The sequence below is a fragment of the Bos grunniens genome, chromosome 13 (assembly GCF_055505025.1).
Source record: "Bos grunniens cultivar Pamir isolate PY7600 chromosome 13, Bosgru_T2T1.0, whole genome shotgun sequence".
NCBI lineage: Eukaryota > Metazoa > Chordata > Mammalia > Artiodactyla > Bovidae > Bos > Bos grunniens.
Window position 1 is genome coordinate 57,957,891 of NC_141177.1, and position 18,478 is coordinate 57,976,368.

The 18,478-nt window shown below is 43.9% G+C and overlaps 1 protein-coding gene across 48 annotated transcripts in view; it reads left to right on the forward strand.

The window, feature by feature from the left end:
- Positions 1-1,170: 1,170 nt before the first annotated feature.
- ARHGAP21 (Rho GTPase activating protein 21) overlaps positions 1,171-18,478 on the forward strand; it is a 130,253-nt gene continuing 112,945 nt past the window's right edge. For 9 of the 48 annotated variants that reach the window (XM_086334412.1, XM_086334458.1, XM_086334417.1 and 6 more), the window contains exons 1-2: positions 1,267-1,473; positions 2,851-3,287. In XM_086334412.1, coding sequence (XP_086190538.1) covers positions 3,207-3,287 — 81 coding nt within the window. In that variant the 5' untranslated portion in view covers positions 1,267-1,473; positions 2,851-3,206. Of the gene's footprint in view, positions 1,474-1,788; positions 2,017-2,466; positions 2,625-2,850; positions 3,288-10,410; positions 10,529-18,478 lie in introns of those variants that run through there. The other 39 variants (XM_086334451.1, XM_086334455.1, XM_086334422.1 and 36 more) reach the window with 17 other exon arrangements.

An 18,478-nucleotide genomic window follows, 5' to 3' on the forward strand; every position in this document is an offset into this window, starting at 1 on the left:
GACACAAAAGCTGGTAGTTCCCCGCCCTCGTGAAGATAAAATGCCCCTCAACAGCATCAGCAGGAGGACTGGGAAAGGGAGGAGAGGCGTGTCTGGGAGGAGGCGAAGATGAGGGTGACAAGGTGACAAACCCCGCCGCCGCGGCCCGCTCCTCCACTGCAGCCGGGCGAGGACTGGAGCTTCGAGCCACCACCCCGGAGCGGGGCGGGGTGGGAAGGGGAGACCTAGGGGCTGTGGCTTTCCTAGCGGGGGCGGGGCAAAGGGTGGAGGGAAGCCTGAGTCAGCAGCCCCTGATTGGTTGGTGTTCTATCATCGCGTCCTCCGATTGGGCCATTTGCAGCGGGAGATGTTGTGAAGCGCGGCGGGGCGGAGCGAGCCGCCAGGGGTCTGGGGCTAAGCCCCGGGATCTGGCGGGGAGGGGCAGCTGTGGGGCTCCCGGCCCCGCGCCGCTGTGACCTGCGGGGCGGAGAAGCGCCGCCACCTTCCCTCCCAGTTCCGCTAGCCGCGCCGAATTGTTCAGCTGCCCTGAAGATATGAAAAGGGCAAAGGATTGAATGAATAACGCTTCGCTGCGAGCCCCCAGCCTCCTTAAAGAGAAGCTCTTTTGCAGTCGGGCGTTGAAAGGACACTCCCTTATCTTGAAGTCCCATATCGCACCCCTCCCGCTGCAGACAGGGGCAAAAACTCACCCGGACGCGTACCCCGCAGTCTGGGACCCGCGATCCCTGACACCCCCCCCCAATTCTGAGTAGCCGTAGAATCCTCCCCCCTTCCCCGGCTCTGACGCCGAGCACAGGGTCCCTTCCCAGTGGAAGCCCAGGTTCCTGGCCGCTCCCGCTCAGCGCTCGGGAGATTGGAGAAGGCGGGGAGGGTTTTCTGTGTTTGGTTTTTCGGGAGGTGTTGGGGGCGGGTGAGGGCTTGTAGGTCCCGACGTACATTGGGAGGGGGTTGGCGAGCACCCCCACCGACCCCCGCCCCAGGCTAATCCCCCTGCTTCAGCGTCAGTTCCCGGGACCATATTATTCAAGACAGAAAATATTCAGCCCCAGAGCCTCCCCTGGGGAGGGGAGGGGAAGGAGGTGGAGTGGGAGGAGGTGGATCCAGGGAGGAAGAAGCGAGAAATCCGCCCCCGGGAAACAGCTCGGCGCGGCTGCGGAGCGGAGCAGTTCTGTCACTTGGCGATCGCGGGCGCCCGAGCGCGGCCCCGGCCCGGCCCGGCGAGGCGAGGGGAGAGTCCGGCGGCCGCCGCCCCGCCCCACGCCCTCCCGCGGCGGCCGAGAGCCCGGGGCCGGCCGGGGCAGGTCGCGGCGGTGTCTGGGAGCGGTCGGCCGGGGGCGGCGGCCTCGGAGCGCGGCGGCGGTTGGTAGCGCCGGCTCGTCCTCCCGCTCGGTCCTCTGTGCGCCAGGCGTACGGGGCGCGCCGTCCAGGGGACCAGCCGGGCCCGGTGCGGATCTACTCGGCGCGCTTGCTCCGGTGCGTGTCTGCTTGACTTTCCGCCTCGGCGGACAGGGCGCAGCGCCGGTAGGCGGGTGGAGAGGGAGAGCCGGCTCGCCGCGGGCTCCCTCCCTTCCCGCCACCCCGGGCCACCCCACCCGGCGCTGGCGCGGGGCCGGAGAGAGTGGTGGCGGGAGCCCGGCGGGGGCGGAGGGGCCGCGCCCGCGTGTGCGGAGCGAGGGAGGGCTGGCGGGAGGAGGGAAGGGCACAAAGGCCGGCGGCGGGCGCCGGGGTCCCGCCGGCCGGCCGTGGAGGAGGGGCGCCTCCCGTGCGCTCATGAATATTAACCGAGCCTGCGGCCTAGCGCGCCCCGGCTGGGCCCGGCGCCCGGCCCGCGTCCCCGCCGCTCGCCGCCGCCCCTTGGAAGCCGGGCCAGGCGGGGCGCGGAGGGTGAGCTCCCTCGTTTTTGGCTTTTCCTTCGGGTCTCCCCACTCGTTTTTGAAAGTACATATTTGGGCCGCCCTTCCCGGGAGATCGCGCTCCCCGATCCGCCTCTGGAAGGGGCGGAGGAAATAGTGGTAGGTGGGTGGTGGTTTTCTTTTTCCAAAAAAAAAAAAAAAAAAATTTTTTTTTCCCCTAGGATGCCCCGGGGAAACGGGACGATCGTGTCGAGGCGTAGTTTGGGGCGCGGCAACTAAATAAAAGTTGCTGGGGCTGCGGCTTCATTTCTGTGGCTCCGGAATAATGCCCCGGAGAGGGACTCCCTCCCGCCGCTGCGCACACCTCCCCGCCCGGCCCCGCGCCGTCCCCGCCCAGCCCCGCCGCGGGCCAAGGAAAACAGCCGCCTCCTCGGGGACACCGGCCGGTCGGGGCGGAGGGCGGAGGGCGGGCGCCCCAAGTCCTCCAGGCCGCCTGGAAACGCCGGCAGAGCCGCTGGCAGCATCCGAGCCTGATTTTTTGTTTTTATTTTAGGGAGCTGGGGAGGTGGCGGGGAGCAAGGCGTGTTTTTGAAAAAGTATTCTCCCATTTTAGCCTCGTGGGGACAAAACTTCTGTAAAGTCTTCTTATCCGGGTGATGCAGAAGAACATAAGCTCCCTCTCATTTGCCCAGAAAATACATGAATTTAAATGCACTTCAAAGGGGAATGTTTTTTTTCTTGACGGCTGCACAAAGTCCGAGCGTGTTTGAGGTAACCATCGTGCCGTTCTGATGTTTCTTATTTCCCCCTTGATTTAAAGATTTCCCCTCCCTTTCTTTCTTATTTTGTATGGGAAGATTATTTGATCTTTTGATTCATCATCATGGACCGAATTATCTTTCCAAGTGTTGGAAGGGCGAGCTTGGAGTAGACGCTTGGGCAAGGCCAAGGTCAGCGTCTGGAGAAAGTTCATGTCCTTTAACTTTTCCCTCTTTAGGAAAGATCTCTTTGGGAGAGCCTTCACGACGCGCTAGCATTGCTCTCGGGCTTGGGAGGAGCGCTAGGAACGAAGGGGACCGCTTTCTGCAGTTGGCCTCACTAGCTGCCCAGGAGACTGGTCTTTGTTTTTTACGTCTGGAGAAATGGACGAAGACGGTGAAGGCCGTTGAAGTCGGAAGAAATCATCATCAGGGCATTTGAAAGGCGGCGCTTCATTGAAACCTTCATTTGTCTCAGCAACCCTGCACCCTCTCGGAACCTGGTGTGGAATTCTTACCTTCTTGGTGCATGGTGGCATTTCCCTCCCAATGTGGACTCCCAAGGGTTGGTCCCTTCTTTGTAATTTGAAATGAAATGATGGCCACACGTCGGACTGGTCTGCCTGAGGGAGATGGTGACACCAAGCTCAAGGCCTGCCGGTCCCCCACCTGTGAGGTAAGCGCAGAGCTGACATCCCTGCCCAGCTGTGTGGCTTGTGTCTTTGAGGTGTCTGTCCTGCCAGTGGGGGGCGAGGGTCAGCTGCCTTGGGGGTCTAAGAAGATCGATCGGCTTTTGGGGCTTTGGGCTGAATGGTGGGAGCGTCCCAGCCTGACTCGTAGGGAGGTGAAACCTTGCCCGGTTTTGTTTCTTTTGCAAGGGCATTTTCCTTACTTTGAAGTGTCCCTATTTTGATCATCTCAGACCACAGAATTCTCCATTTTTAGGTAACTAGGAATACCACCAACTTGTTTTCCTCCACTCCCCACCCTCTGGTAGTTTTGATGTAGGGCTGGACAGGGGTTGGCTTTGTATATTTCATGTCTGTATCCAGGGTTCCCGCTGGAGATTGAGAGAGGGCAGCTGGAATCCTTGTTGCTCCTTGACCACTTTCTCTCTCTGACACTGATGCCGGTCCTGCCTGCTTGCTGTTGCTGTGAATCTCTGCTTTGGATAGAAAAACAAGTCTTTTCCCTTGGACGGTTTAGGCACAGCTTTGGAAAACGGCGTAATAGAACTGTCATTCCAACTGCCTTAAAAATCTCCTGCCTTCCCTGTTCTGTTTATGCCCTTCCTTTCACTGCGTAGAAGTCCTGTGAGTGTCAGCCTGAGCCGTCAGGTGGCTCGTACTGCCTTCATACCAGCGTCTTCCGAAGGGCCCAGAAGATTTTACACCAGGCTTCCTGAAATTTTTTGAGCAGGCAGGACAGAAATAGAAAAGCCGTGTACTGATGGCACCCCTATGCTCTCTTGCCTCTCTTGTCTTTTTTCCTCCTTATTTTTGGTGTTTTTTTTTCTATAATGGCTTCTTTGTGTTTACTTTGTTATTGATGGTTTCTGTAATTAGGTTCCTTTAGGCTTTGCTTTTGAGATGCCTATGTTTTTCTGGAAAGGTTGACAATTACTTTAGATAATAATTACATCTCCCAGTGAGACATCACTCTCATGGTTTATTTTGTGCCTTGTGTTACATTTTAACTTCCTGGTCATTGAAACTGGGTCTAATTCTAAGTGTGTGAGTTTGGCATTTTGATAAAAATGACTCAAGTTACGTTTTTGCTGGTAAAGCAGCAGAGGAGCTTGCTTCATGCAGCTGACCTCGTACTGGATTAGAAAGTTTATACAGAAATCACAGTGAGCTAGATCAGTGTGCCATTACTATACAGTTGATTAGGACTACAGTATAGGTTTACAGTTAGAAACAGTGTTTTACTTTTCGACACCTGCAAACACCTGCTTCCAGGTAAAAATGTGATTAAGTATAACACCACAATCCTCTGATCATGGTGAACCATAATAACGCCTTTTGGAAGGCCTAGTGATTGCTTAATGTGTATTGTTGCTCCATAATGATAGGTACTGTGGTCCTGAAGCCTTATTTGTCATTGACTCCTGAAGACTTTAATTAGCATGCTATTTTGCATTATATTTGCAAGAACTAATGTTATTTGATTTTTTTTTTTTGTCATTTAAAGGATGTCCCAGAAACCAAGAATTTGTAATAGACACATCTTGTCCTTGGCTAGAAGGCAGTTTCCAGTTGCAAACTTGGGTTTTATTAACAATGACAGTTATATATCTTTTAAGGGTGGTGAAATTTGTTTTCATTTAGACCTTACTGCTGATGTAACCATAGTATTTCTAGTTTGAGAGCCAAGGAAATACTGTATTGTCTGTATTTTGCTCATTTAGAGACTGTATACAGTAGTTTGATATTACACTCAGGTGTTGTTTGGCTTTTTAAACAATAGGCAGATAGTTTGTTTAGATTCTATATGGAAGCAGATATAAAGGGGCTCTGTGTTGTCAGAAAACATTTTAAAATCTCAGGATGGGGGGGAATTTGTATAATTATTGTCTGTTGTCTCTTATACTCCCGTGCATATTAAATTTTGTGAATATTTGATAAAAAGAGAGTTGCCATTGAAATACTTTGGGTATCAACTTTGGGCTGATAGATATTTAGGTTTTCGAATACCACACTTAATTTTTGTGCTTAATTTTGTTAGAAGAATTACATTCTGGAGCAGTACTGCTATTCTTTTTAAAATTTTAAAAATCACTAGCTAAAAAACTAACAAAGAAAAAAACAATAGGCACGTATATTTGAATAATAAATTTGTGTGTGTTTTTACTTAACCAAGAAATGAGAGTATATATCTTAATATTAATGGTATTAGCCAAAAATTAACTTTCCAGCACAGGAGAAATCAATATAGGGAATTAAAGGAGTCCCTGTCTTATGCCTTATCTAATTGACTAACTCTACCTGCTATGAGTAAGGTCTGTTGCTTTGTTGAAAAACAGAAGTTTCTTGTTTATCTTAAATGTTTAGAATTTAATTGTGTTGCTATGTGGATAAGTGTAGGCATCACCCCCTCCCCCCAAGAGTATATTGAAAAGGTAAAGAACAAACAAATAACAAACAATCCTTTTCCAATAAAGAATTGTGACACTTTAATAAAATATATCCAACATCCAATACAATAAGGATAGCATAGATGTCAAGAGAGATGTATTTGAACATCTAAAGATCTGTATTTCAAAATTCATTCACTCTAAGCCAGATAAGGGTTTCTTTGGGGGGGGGGGGTGTGTGTGTGTGTGTGTGTTGTGCAGACATATGTGTAGGCTGATCTGTGATACCTAGCCTTGAATAACTTTACTCACAAAATCACTTTGTATAGACTCCTGAATCCTCTGTGGTATTACCTTTTGTTTTTTTTTAAATATCACATAGCGTTTCTTCTTTATGGCTCAACTTACTTTTTTTTCTCTTTCTTTTCTTTATAGGCAAAGCTCTCTAGGTCATATTGGTGTCCCCATTTCTAACAGTTACTTCATTTTTAATGTCTAGTCTGCGGGGTTGTCCAAATGTGTAGCACTTTCACTGTCCATTATTAGAACAATCTTATTTACTCATGCAAATTAACTTAGTTCATTTTATGTCTTGCTTCTTCACCTAGACTAAGAGGATTCTGTGACGAAAAGGTACTGTAAGCTGATGAGAACTGTTTGTTAGTTGGTTTTGGAACAGTATTTAAATAATAAAATAAGGCATTTTCTTGGCAGGAACTCATTCATGTAAAAATTTGCCCTTTTGCTCTTCTTTCTGAAACACTGTACACTTTACTTTTATCCCAGGCTTCCCCGTTCCTTCTCAGGCTCTCCCTCTGTCCATCTCTCTTTCTCTCTCTCTTTAGGCTGCTTCTTCCTCTGCTGCCTCTTGCCTGTTGGTTTTTACTGGAGCCCGGTCTTTCCACTCTTCTTTTCTGTCTCCCTGGGTTTCATTTTACACTCTTCCAGGGCATTAATCTACATGCCTGTGATTCCTAGTTTACAACTCTATCTCAGATTATATGGCTACTCTCTAGACCTAGATAGCCAATTGCCTATTTACCCAAAAGCTTTTTTGGGAGATAGGCTGCATGCTTTTGAAATTCAACAGATTCTACTCTAACCAATATCCTGCCCTCTCCCTGACTTCCTTCTTTCAAGGACTAGCCCTGCTGGTTATCTATCCAACCCAAAACCCAGCCTACCAACTCTGACCCCTCTCTCTCCTCCTCCCTCCTGTCAAAGTCTTGTTGAGTCTACATTCCAGGTCCTGCTGCCACTCCCTGAGCTCAGGTCAGCGGCATCTCGGTGATGGTGATGAATCACCGACCAGGCTTCCTAGCAAGTGGCCCAGGCTCTCTGCCTTGCCCCCTTCCAGCTCTGACCTGCCTCTGTAGCCAGAGGACTCCTCCTGAAATAGAAAGCGGATCATTGCATTCCCTGACCTAAAACAGTTTTCTGGCTTCCCACTGCCTTTGGAAGAAGGCTCAGACTCCTGAGAACATTCTTAAAGGACTTCTGGCCTGCCTTCTTCTACTCATCTGTGACCTCTCTGTGCTTCCTGTGCTGAATGATTTCCAGTTCCCTCCAAGGCTGGTGGTTCAGTGGTAAAGAACCTGCCTGCCAATGCAGGAGATGTGGGTTTGATCCCTGGGTTGAGAAAATCCCCTGGAGGGGGAAACAGCAGCCTACCCCAGTATTCTTGCTTGGGAAATCCCATGGACAGAGGAATCTGGAGGGCTACAGTCCATAGGGTCACAAAGAGTTGGACATGACTGAGTGACTGTACAACAACCAGGGGCATGACAATCTCTCTGTCTTCCTTTTAGGTCCTTATAAATCCTGTTTTTTTCCCAGGTTTCCTTCCATTCTCCCCTCTTCCATTGCCACCCTTCCCTGGCTGAGTTTTACTCTCATTCTGGTCTTTTCTTCAACATCACTTCCTCAGGAAAGCCCTCCCTGACCTTCCAAAACCAGGTTAGTTGGCCCCAGTGCCTTATCCTCCAACACCCTGAGCTTTCTCAGGAAGATCACTTACTAGTTCATTTATATATATTCCCCTGGATTGAAGTCCCATGAAAACTGGGACCATGTTTGTTTCTAGTGTGTGGTGCATAGTAGGTGCGCAGTAAATGTGTTGAAATAATGAATGAATGTGCGGAAAGGGCTTTAGTTTTTATTAACAGTTATCTTAGACCCCAGCACACTGTACTGTCTTGACGGTCCTCCTGCCTCTCTGTTCCCGCCTTCTCAGTCCTGGAAGTTTCCTTGGCCTCTTGACCTGTCAAGTCTTCATATACCTTAAGGCTCAATTTGACCCTCTCTTCTTCTCTCCAGACTCAGTTTCACAGTTTTAAATATCAAGGATAAGCTGGTCATTCATATACATACATATATATACAGGTATTTTTGTGTGTGTGTGTTCACCCCGACTTTGGCCTTGACTTTGCCCTTGAATTTGTGTTCCCCCATCCAACTGACCTGCCCACTCGCGGGCTAAGAAGCCACATCCCAAACCAAATTCCTCCTCCTCTCCAGCCCCTCCCCGTGCCCAGCTTCCCCATCTGCTCTTTGACTCCGTCCACAGTCTTCCTCATCTTAAGCAATAGCAGCCCCACCCTCCCAGCCCAGTGGCTCCAGAGCAATCTTTGTTCCCTCTTTTTCTCTCTGGTGCCTCTCATGCAGATCTGACCGCCGCCGGCCCCTCAGCCTAGCCCACCTCGCCTGCCTGTGGTCTGTCCCCACGGTCATCTGATGGACCTTTCAGAAGTCAGGTCCTGGCACTCATTTGTTCTGGTTCTTCTAGTGGCTTCTCATCTCTCTCAGGATGAAAAGGCAAGGTTCTCAGAGCACCTGGAGAGCCCTGGACAGACTACCCTGCCCTGCCCTCCCTGAGCTTGCCTCCTGAACGCTCCCCACTTCACCCCCCCCTTGCCATCTTGGTGTGCCCCAGAGCCTTCCCACTGGGTGCTGCCTCCTTGGAATATTGTCCCCTGGTGTCTGCAGGGCCTGCTTCCTTGTCTCCTCCAGATTTTCTCAGAAGTCATCTTCAGGGAGAATCTCCCCTCCCTGCTCCCCATGACACCACCTGCCTCCTTCCTCGCTTCACTTTTCCTCCCTGTCACTTACTCTCTATCTGACCTGCTTGTCCCTCTGATTTTGCTTATGGGTCTGGACAGATGATGTATGTAAGTGTTAAGAGTACAGTTCGTTTGGTTCACTTGGTATTTTCTTGTGCCTGGAAAGGAATCTAGCACATTGTAGGCCTCAAATATTTTTTCAAATGAATGAATGAAGACTTAAGGAAAATTTCCAAAATGTTCTTGAGTTTACATGTAGGTGTGCAGTATGTGAATTCTTAATTTAGATTATACAACAAGGTGTAGTGTGAGATGTAGGGTCTTGCTCAGACCTCCATTTCCATTAGGATGGCTGCTCACATCTTTCTTCTTTGGGAAGCTGGTAACCAAGTAACAGTAACCAAGGCAGTGTGTAGTATAAATGTGTGAAGTAATTTGTGCTAAGGTAAGATACTGGTAATTAACAGACTAATGGGTGGGGAATCAGATGGGTGGCAAAACTATAAAAAGGAAATACAGTCATCCCTCTGTATCCACAGGGCATTGGTTCTAGGACCCCCTACTCTGTGGACCCCAGAATCCTCGGATGCTCAGGTTCCTTATATAAAATGGGGTGGTATTTGCATATGCCCTTAACATCTTCCTTTATACTTTAAATCCTCTCTCAATTACTTATAGCACCTCATACAATGTAAGTGGTATGTAAATAGTGGCCAGTGTGCAGCGCATTCAGGTTTTCTTTTTAGAACCTTCTGGAAAATTTTTTTCTGAATATCTTTGTTCATTGATTGAATCCACAGATGCAATACCTTCAGATACAATGGGCCAACTGTATGTCTGAGGTTTTCTTTTTTAAAACAATTGGCCAGTATAGGAATGCTCCTTATGCTTTTCATATTTTTGATGTCATAAACATTTCATTGCAACTTTAAAAATGGTCACAACTTTGACGATGGCAAAATGTTAACAGTTGTTCATTCTGGATGGGGAGTATACTGGAATAGTATTATTTTTGGAATTTCTCTTTTTTGTTTTAATTCCAAAGTTGCAATGAAAAAGATAGCATTTACAGATTTAAATAGGTAATATATTATCAGTCTTGTCAAAATCTGGTTTCTAGCAAAGCTACATTGCTTAAAATAATACTTAGACATTTTTTGAAAAGGATACACATTACACAAAACAATACTTAGACATTTTTTAAGAAAACATGTCTTCTTTAAAGTCAGCTAGATTCATTGTAGGCTACTGATAGTACAATATAACATAACACTGTTACTTAACTTGAAATGTGTGCTCCTTCATATACCTGAATCTAAATGATGGAACACCATTGTATAGCAGAAGCTTTACACTGCAAGTTAGGGTGAAAAGTATAGCCTGTTGGAATTAAGAAGTGTGGGAGCAACAGAAGGCTAGAATTGGAGGTATAGAGTGGGACCCCTCTCTAGCTGTCATGTCTAGCTCCGAGCTGGGTGCCCAGGTCTAAGAAGATCTCTCTACACATTGTTGGTGTTTTGTAGCATTCAGTCCTTCCAAAGGAAACATTTTATGAAGACCTTGTGCCTTGCTTACAGAATCTCTAACCCTTTCCTCATTTCTTTAGGTCACAGAATCTGATACAAGCGTGATACTGAATTTCTTTTGTTCTTTCCTTTGTGAAGGGACCCATCATCTTATTATATTTAACAACATGCTGATTTAAGTATGGGCCGTGCTGAATGGAGATGCACAGATGCTGTTATCAAATGCAGCTATTTTCTGTTACAGAAAGACCATATGGTAGGCACTTGTTTTTCTCTCTGGTTGATGTGATTACATTAGTAAAATGAAAGGATATTGGACTTAGATTGTCCTAGTATTTATTTAATTTTAATTGACCATAAGGCATTAAATGCCTTAAAAATATTATGAGCCATCTATATATTCTGTTGGTTTGAAGCAGGAAGACGTCTTCACTCAAAAGCTCAGTTTTGGATTGCTTCCACCAAAATAATTTTTTACTTTAAGTTGTCATATTCTTAAAAAAAAATTGAGTTATGCAGATAATTAATTTCACAAAAAAATCTGGAAGATAGCCTTTTGTATCTCTAAGATAATCCAAAGGTGAGTTGATTTCTGTACTATAGGTTTAAGAAGTTTAGTGTGATGGAAATTGCTTTTTAGAAGTCCTCTTTTTTCTAGTTATCTGTTAACATGGAAAGAATTGCACTGTGTAGATTTGTGAATAAGAGAATGGATTTAGAACCCAAATTGGATATTTCTGAAATATTCATCTATTTTGGGGAAAGTTTTTAGGTGGATCAGAAAAACTGTAATCAAAAAACAGTGAGTTAAAGAGCGTATTTCCTTTTTTCCTTAGGCCAGCTACTGTTGAGCCTTCCTTTTGTTTGATACTGGGCGTGTTCTTCATTCAGACTTGGTTACTTATTGCCTTTTCCCCTGGTGGCTTATCTCTGTTCTGAATAGACACCTGGCATAGTTATGAGTGGTGGTGATATGTAGGTAGTCTGTTTACAATCCCACAAATTCGTTTTCCTTTTTATAACCTAATGAAGACATAGTCGCTTGACTTACACTGATTGGTTCACCTCATTAATCTTTAATAGATCTTGACAGGACTAATATTCTTAAGAACCGCTTGATTTTTTTCCTTATTCAGAATGGAGAGTATCCTTAAATATTAGGAGCTAGAATGATCTTGGGGATTAATAGTCTTTTTTTTTTTTTTTAACCTTGAGATATCTAGATGTTTTTAATTCCCAGTGTTTTCCTAAAAATTCTATATTTAAAAGAATTTGTGTTGGGACTTCCCTGGTGGTCTAGTGGTTAAGACTCTCTGCTTCCAAGGCAGGGGGCTCGGGTTTCATCCCTGGTTGAGGAACTAAGATCCCACATGTTGTGTGGCATGGCCAAAACAATAAAATAAAATTTTAAAAAGTCATTGAAATTAAATTTTGAAAAGTCATTGGAAAAAAAGAATTTGCATTGGGTTCTACATACTGATTTCTGCAAACATTAAATACTTAGTAAATGTGATGGAGAGGAAGTACTCTGGGCATCCAGGTTAAATAAGATCTTTATTATGATGTTTTTAGGAAACTGTTTTCAGTTTACTTATTTTTTCATTTAATACTACATTATAGAACCCTCCTCTGCTTATAAGGGAAATATATATATATATATATATACACACACAATCAATTTTATAAATGGAGGAAAAGAAACTCTTAAGCACTGTACAAAGATATTCAAGAGAGATTAGATTTGTTTTATGTGGCTATGATGAGTAGAACTAGGATCAGTTAGACAGACAGGCCAATTTCCAGAATTCAGAAGAAAAATTTTTGTTAAATTAGAAGTTAACTGAAATTGAATGTGTTTCTCACAGAGGTGGGATGACCTTCTGTTTTACAGGATTACAGAGGGGACTCCTGCTTTGGTAGGAATTTAAATCAGACAAATCTGGATGATCATTAGAATCCCTTGGACCACCTTTCAAACTACAGGTTCTTGTCCCCATCATTATGGTAATGAATCAGAATCCTTGGGGATGAGACCCCCAAACCTTTGCTTTTTAAAAAGTCCCGTGGTGATCTTCTGAGTTTGAGAAGAACAAAACAAAATGACATTCAAGGTCTGGGTTCTTAGGGCAGCCTGATTTCAGAATTGTTGTGACCAAATTGAAATCAACATAAAGAAAATAATAAAAATATGGGGAGAAAATTTAAATGATTGTAAATCAGTGAATATTTCAATCTTAAAATTATAATCACTTTCTTTATATAATCAAATGTATTTCTATATGTCATTAGTATAACAAAATAATATTCTTTTCAAATAAAGTAAACATGTCAAAAGAGCACTTTAAAATTTGACAGTAATAGGTGTACTTTTTTGTATGTATGTTATACTTTCTGTTGTTGTTATACTTTAATGAAAAGTTAAATATTTTAAAGTGATAGAGCTCTGCTTATATCAAAACTGTTGTTGTTACTTTTTAGACTTATTATAAAAATTATTTGTTTCATGTCAGTTCCAGGAAGGCATATTTTCTTTAAGCAAATAACCATTAAAATGATTTCACTTGCATCTTATAATCATTTGTTCATATTAACTCTTCATCAAGAATAGGAAAAGTTAACAGTGAAAGAAAAAATGTCTTTCTTTACCAAAGTATACATTGTGAAGGGTTTAAGAAATCATTCCAACATAAATCATAATAAACTAATCATTAAGCAGATAATTTCTCTTTACACACCCTTCTCATTTAATACCAATGGCTGTTCTGTCTGTCCATTGAATCCATCTTGTCTTTTGATGTCACTGATTTGTGAGATTCTTTGGATAGTGTGCTACAAAGACAATCTGAACTAATAACAAGAGTCCAGCTGCCAATTCTGCAAAAGAAGCAGGATTTCTTGAAGTCAGTGAAAGTGATATTGCACAAGGAGCAAAAAGCTACTCATAGAGTCAGACTGAGACCAGTGAAGAGATGCAGAGAGCATCATCAAGGTTGATAGGCTTCTCAAGAGAGACTGATTTGAATTCAAAGGATTAAGGGAAGCTTTGAGAACACTGATGCCCTTGAGGGCATTTACAAGTATGGAGAAGTGACGCTTTCCTCTGGGCAGTGATGCTTAGTTTGGACCCCATGTCTTAAGCTCTGTTTACCAAGGGACCTAAAAAAGTGGGTGTGAATCTAGAAGAAGGTGGTGAATAGATTTCTTTTGTGCTTTCTAAGTAGAGACAGTGCCACTAAGAGCGAATAGAAAATCTTACCTTCTCTAGTTGACTTAGAGATAAAGCTCTTTACCCAGAGGTCCAGGAGTAGCATCTTTAAAAATCCTGCAGTTGTAATATTTTTAGATGTACAAACACTTCAGAGTCTGAATATTTTAGATGTCTCCATTTCTTTTTTTAGAAAACCCCTTTAACGAGGTACAATCGACATGTAAAATGCTGTATATATTTAATGTATACACTCAGTGAATTTGAGGGTAAGTTATACACCTATGAAACAATTCCCACCATCAAGGCCATAAACATATTCCTTACCTCTCCAGTTTTCCTCCCACCCTCTTTATTAAGGGACTTCCTTGGTGGCTCAGATGGTAAGGAATCTGCCTGCAAGATGGGAGACCTGAGTTTGATCCCTGGGTCAGAAGAATCCCCTGGAGAAGGGAATGGCAACCTACTCCAGTATTCTTGCTTGGAGAATTCCATGGACAGAGGAGGCTGACAGGCTACACAGTCGGTCCATGGGATCACAAAGAATTGGAAACGACTGAGCAACTAACACTAAGTCACTCTTTATTATTGTTGGTATTATTGCAACATGTGTGAAGCCTACTTAATATAAAAAATCTTCCCCCTTAGCAAATGTTAAATATGTCGTCGTTTAGTTCCTAAGACCTGTCCGACTCTTTTGTGACCCCGTGGACTGTAACTCGCCAGACTGCTCTGTCCATGGGATTTCACAGGCAAGAATCCTGGAGTGGTGTGAGCAGAACTGCAATCCCTAGCTGAGACTGAGATTGACAGAACTTCATCGTTTATGGCAGCTGTAACTGCATCTGCTCTGGACCAAGGAGGAATGCAAATTCTCTTCAGTTCAGGAGAGGAATTTGGAAGAAGAATCATTTTTCCATGTTTAATCCTTGGCTACTGCTGCCATTCTTGGCTGTCTTTTCAGTTGATCACCATAATCTTTGTATCTAACTATTACTTTCAAATAAGTTACTCAAACATTATGTTTGGATCAAGTGGGATCTCTAGGAAAAAGGCAGATATATAAAGCCTAAAATATATGTATATTCAGGAAGCATAAGGATACCCCAAAACACATGGCTTAGAAAATGATTATTATAGAAATGCTTGATTTCTATAAACTCCAGTGACGTGTTTGTTTGGCATGGATTTGACAAGCAAAGAGTTCGTCTTTTCTCGTTGGCTTTGAATTGACAGCAGATAAGACGGGCATCTTTTGGTAACCCGTGAAAAGGATTTTGAATGTCAGAAATCAGTTCGCAGGATAAATGAATGAAGAGGAAAAACATAAAGTGTCCATGTCAGGATTAAAAGGGGGGGCACCATTCAGAGCCCACAGACATTAAAAAGATAAAAAAGGGAATATTTGAATAACTTTATGCCAGTGAATTTGACAATTTAGATGAAATGGGAAAAGTCTGTGTAAAATTCTGACACCGATTCAGAGGGGGATGTGTGTGTGTTGGGGGGTGGTGATGGTGGGGCTTTCCTCACCAAGCAATTCTCTGATATCAGAGAATTGAGAGTCCTACAATTCAACTTAATCGGATGCTGTCTACCCAGATATAGAATCAGATCCTCCAGGTTAAGGACTCAGTCCCTCAAAACTGCCCCGTTCCTGCCCCACCACCTCCCTACCTTGTGCAACTTCAGCGTCCAATTGCAAGTCTAGGTTGCCACCTGAGTTTTTAACCTACTGACTTAGATTGTTGGTTCCAATGACCCCTTCCTTGGGTTCAGTTAATTTGCTAGAGTGGCTCACAGAACTCAGAAAAACATACTACTTACTGGATCATGGGTTTTATGTAACATGGGACAGCCAGTTAGGAGGGACATATAGGGCAGGGTGTGGGGGGAAGTGTGGAGGGCCCACCCCCTCTCCATGTGCTCTACTCTCCCCAAATCTGCATATGGTCACCAGCCTGGAAGCTCTCTGAACCTCAACCTTTTGAGTTTTTATGGAGGGAAGATGGTGGCCCTTGAGTAGAGTCTTAAAGGACACGCAGAAATTTCTGAAGCAGGTGGTGGCAGAATGTTGCAGGCAGAGCGAACAGGATGGCAGAGGCAGAGTGTGAGAGAAAGATAAAAGAGGAAACCCACCGAAAGATGAAGAAAAAGTCATACTAAAATAAGCACTTGACAGTCTATACATAAATTTCCATTTAAGATTTTCCTCTGCCATTGCTTCTGAGTAAGGATGTATGTATTGTATGAATGAAACACACAACTTGGAGTTTGGAACTGATTTTTGCTGCTTTTCTTTCCAGTTCAGACTGTTTTTGAGACATTAAAGTTCTCCATAGAGGACCTCTAGTGTATTTGGTAACAAGAATCTGATTTTTTTATAAAAGCTCGATCTAGCTAGCTGTAAGCAAGTAATTTTTGTCAACCTGTAATATCTGTGAATTCTCACAAGCAATTGGCCTAAGGACCCTGAGAAACAGTGATATTGGTGACAGTATTTTTTTTTTCAAGCTTTCCTTTTAAAAAGAGTTAAATCAGATAATTCTCCTTGTTAAATATCTTAATGTATTCTGGTTTTGTAGCTGCCTTCATTTATTTAATCTCTGCTTCATTTCCTTCCTCTACTATTTTATAACCTGTAAAACTGCTGGGGTTTTATGGTGTGGTTTTGCTTTTCTATAGATACTCTGAACAGGCAAGGTCAGGAAAAGTGAATTTGTCTTGTCTTTTTTTTAGATTAGCTGCATGTATTTGTTTGTCTGCCAACATAGTCTCAGATTCCTCTTAGGGAATCGAGGTACTACTGGTGTTTAGTCGTTCAGCTGTGTCTGCCTTTTTGCGACCCCATGAACTGTAGCCCACCAGGCTCCTCAGCCCACCGAATTTCCCAGGCAAGAATACTGGAATGAGTTGCCATTTATTTCCTTCTCCAGGGGATCTTCCCAACCCAGGGACTGAACCCTTGTCTCTTGCATTGGCAGGTGGATTCTTTACCACTGAGCCACGTGGGAAGCTCCACGAGGTTGTATAGTTTATTATTTATTTTGCCTATCAGAATAAAAAGTTAGTAGTCCTTTGATTTCCAGCATTCAGTGTATATCTATTTGTCTCCAGTTTTGTGTCACATCCTTTTAATATTTTTTATTCCTGTTATAATTTAGATATTTATGCTCTTTCCATTAACTTAAATATTTATTTCATCTTGATATACTGTTTATAAGAGCTAGACTGTAAATCTGTTTCCTAGACACATACCGGAGAAGGCAATGGCAACCCACTACAGTACTCTTGCCTGGAAAATCCCATGGACGGAGGAGCCTGGTAGGCTGCAGTCCATGGGGTCGCGAAGAGTCGGACACAATGGAGTGACTTCACTTTCACTTTTCACTTTCTTGCATTGGAGAAGGAAATGGCAACCCACTCCAGTGTTCTTGCCTGGAGAATCCCGGGGACGGGGGAGCCTGGTGGGCTGCAGTCCGTGGGAGCCTGGTGGGCTGCCGTCTATGGGGCTGCACAGAGTCGGACACGACTGAAGTGACTTAGCAGCAGCAGCAGCAGACAACATACAGTGAAGCAAAGCAGACTTCAGAAAATGTTTTAGGGTTTTCAGAGAGAACACTGAACCCCTACTAATTACCATAATACTGATCATTTACCTTGTTTACTCCTCAAAACAACTCCATGACATGTCTACTGTTATATCCATTTTAAGCATGTGGAAATGGAGGTACTGAGAGCCTAATTAACTTCACCAAGGTTACACAACCAAAAGGGGAAGACAGAAATTTAATGGATAGTATGTTAATATGACCATAACAGCTTCAGTAGAAGGAAGAAAAAAATTTCAAGGAGAAAGTCTCTACTTTGATTGAGATCTACTGGTTTCACCTAGATGGAAATAGTTTGTGTTCCATTAGCTAAATGGTAAACAGTTCAATGGCAGATTGATAGACAGCTTGAAAATTTTGTCAACCCTCTCTTTTGTCTCTTGGCAACCAGAGAACCCGATGACTTTATGTCTTTAAAGTGTCAGCTTATGGTGACACAGATGACTGGCCTCTTCTGTTGCTTCAGTGTATTAAATTCCTGAGCTAAAGCCATGTGCTGAATTTATTGAGTCTCAGGAATGGTCTTTTAAGACTAAGGTTTGGAAGAGAACTTTCTGTGTATTTTAAGTTTCTGCTTATCCTTTCTCCAGAGTGGGAGGTTGGTCATATATAAGACATATTTTGCTGAAGAAAGCCTGCAGTTCGTTTACAGCTCAGTGGCTGTGCTAGGATTTAAGGTATAGGTGCTTCCGCATGTGATGTCTTATTGTCCCACGCGCAACATGTGTTCAGAGCAAATGGCAGGTCCGCTGTCCCCTGAAGATACGTGGAATCTGAAATGTTTTCATATTTGTTCATGTTCGTTTTACCTGAGATGCCTTCCCCATGTCTCGTCGTTTATGTAAACCCCACACTTCCTTCCAGGGCTGGCTCACATTTTAAATACTTGCTTAGAAAGCTTTGTCTCCCCTTCGTTGCAGTAGGTAGAAAAGATGTTCTGGGAGATGGTCTTATGCTCTGTACTCTTCTTGCCCTGTTGTTCCTTTTTTTTCCCTTCTGAACTCCTTGCTGTCCTGTTACCTTTATTTCCAGCGTTGTTTGTACAGATCTATAATCCATCATCCAAAATCCTTGAGCTTTTCAGAATTCAGAAGTTTTCAGGTTTTAGGAATGTGTGATGATGCAGGCTATGAGACAGCCCGCAGCTATCAGAGTAGTCATTTCTGCTGTAAAATGTATGAATATTTATTTGTGTCAGGTTGGGGCAGGTCAGATTTCACTATCAATGAGTTGCAAAAATGTTTTGACTTCCAAATCTGTTTGACTTTTGGGAGTGTAAATATAAGATTATAGGTCCAGATTGCCTGATTTTTTAGAACTGTAAACTGTGTATGAATGTGAGAGATGGACCATAAAGAAGGCTGAGTGCTGAATAATTGATGTTTTCTAA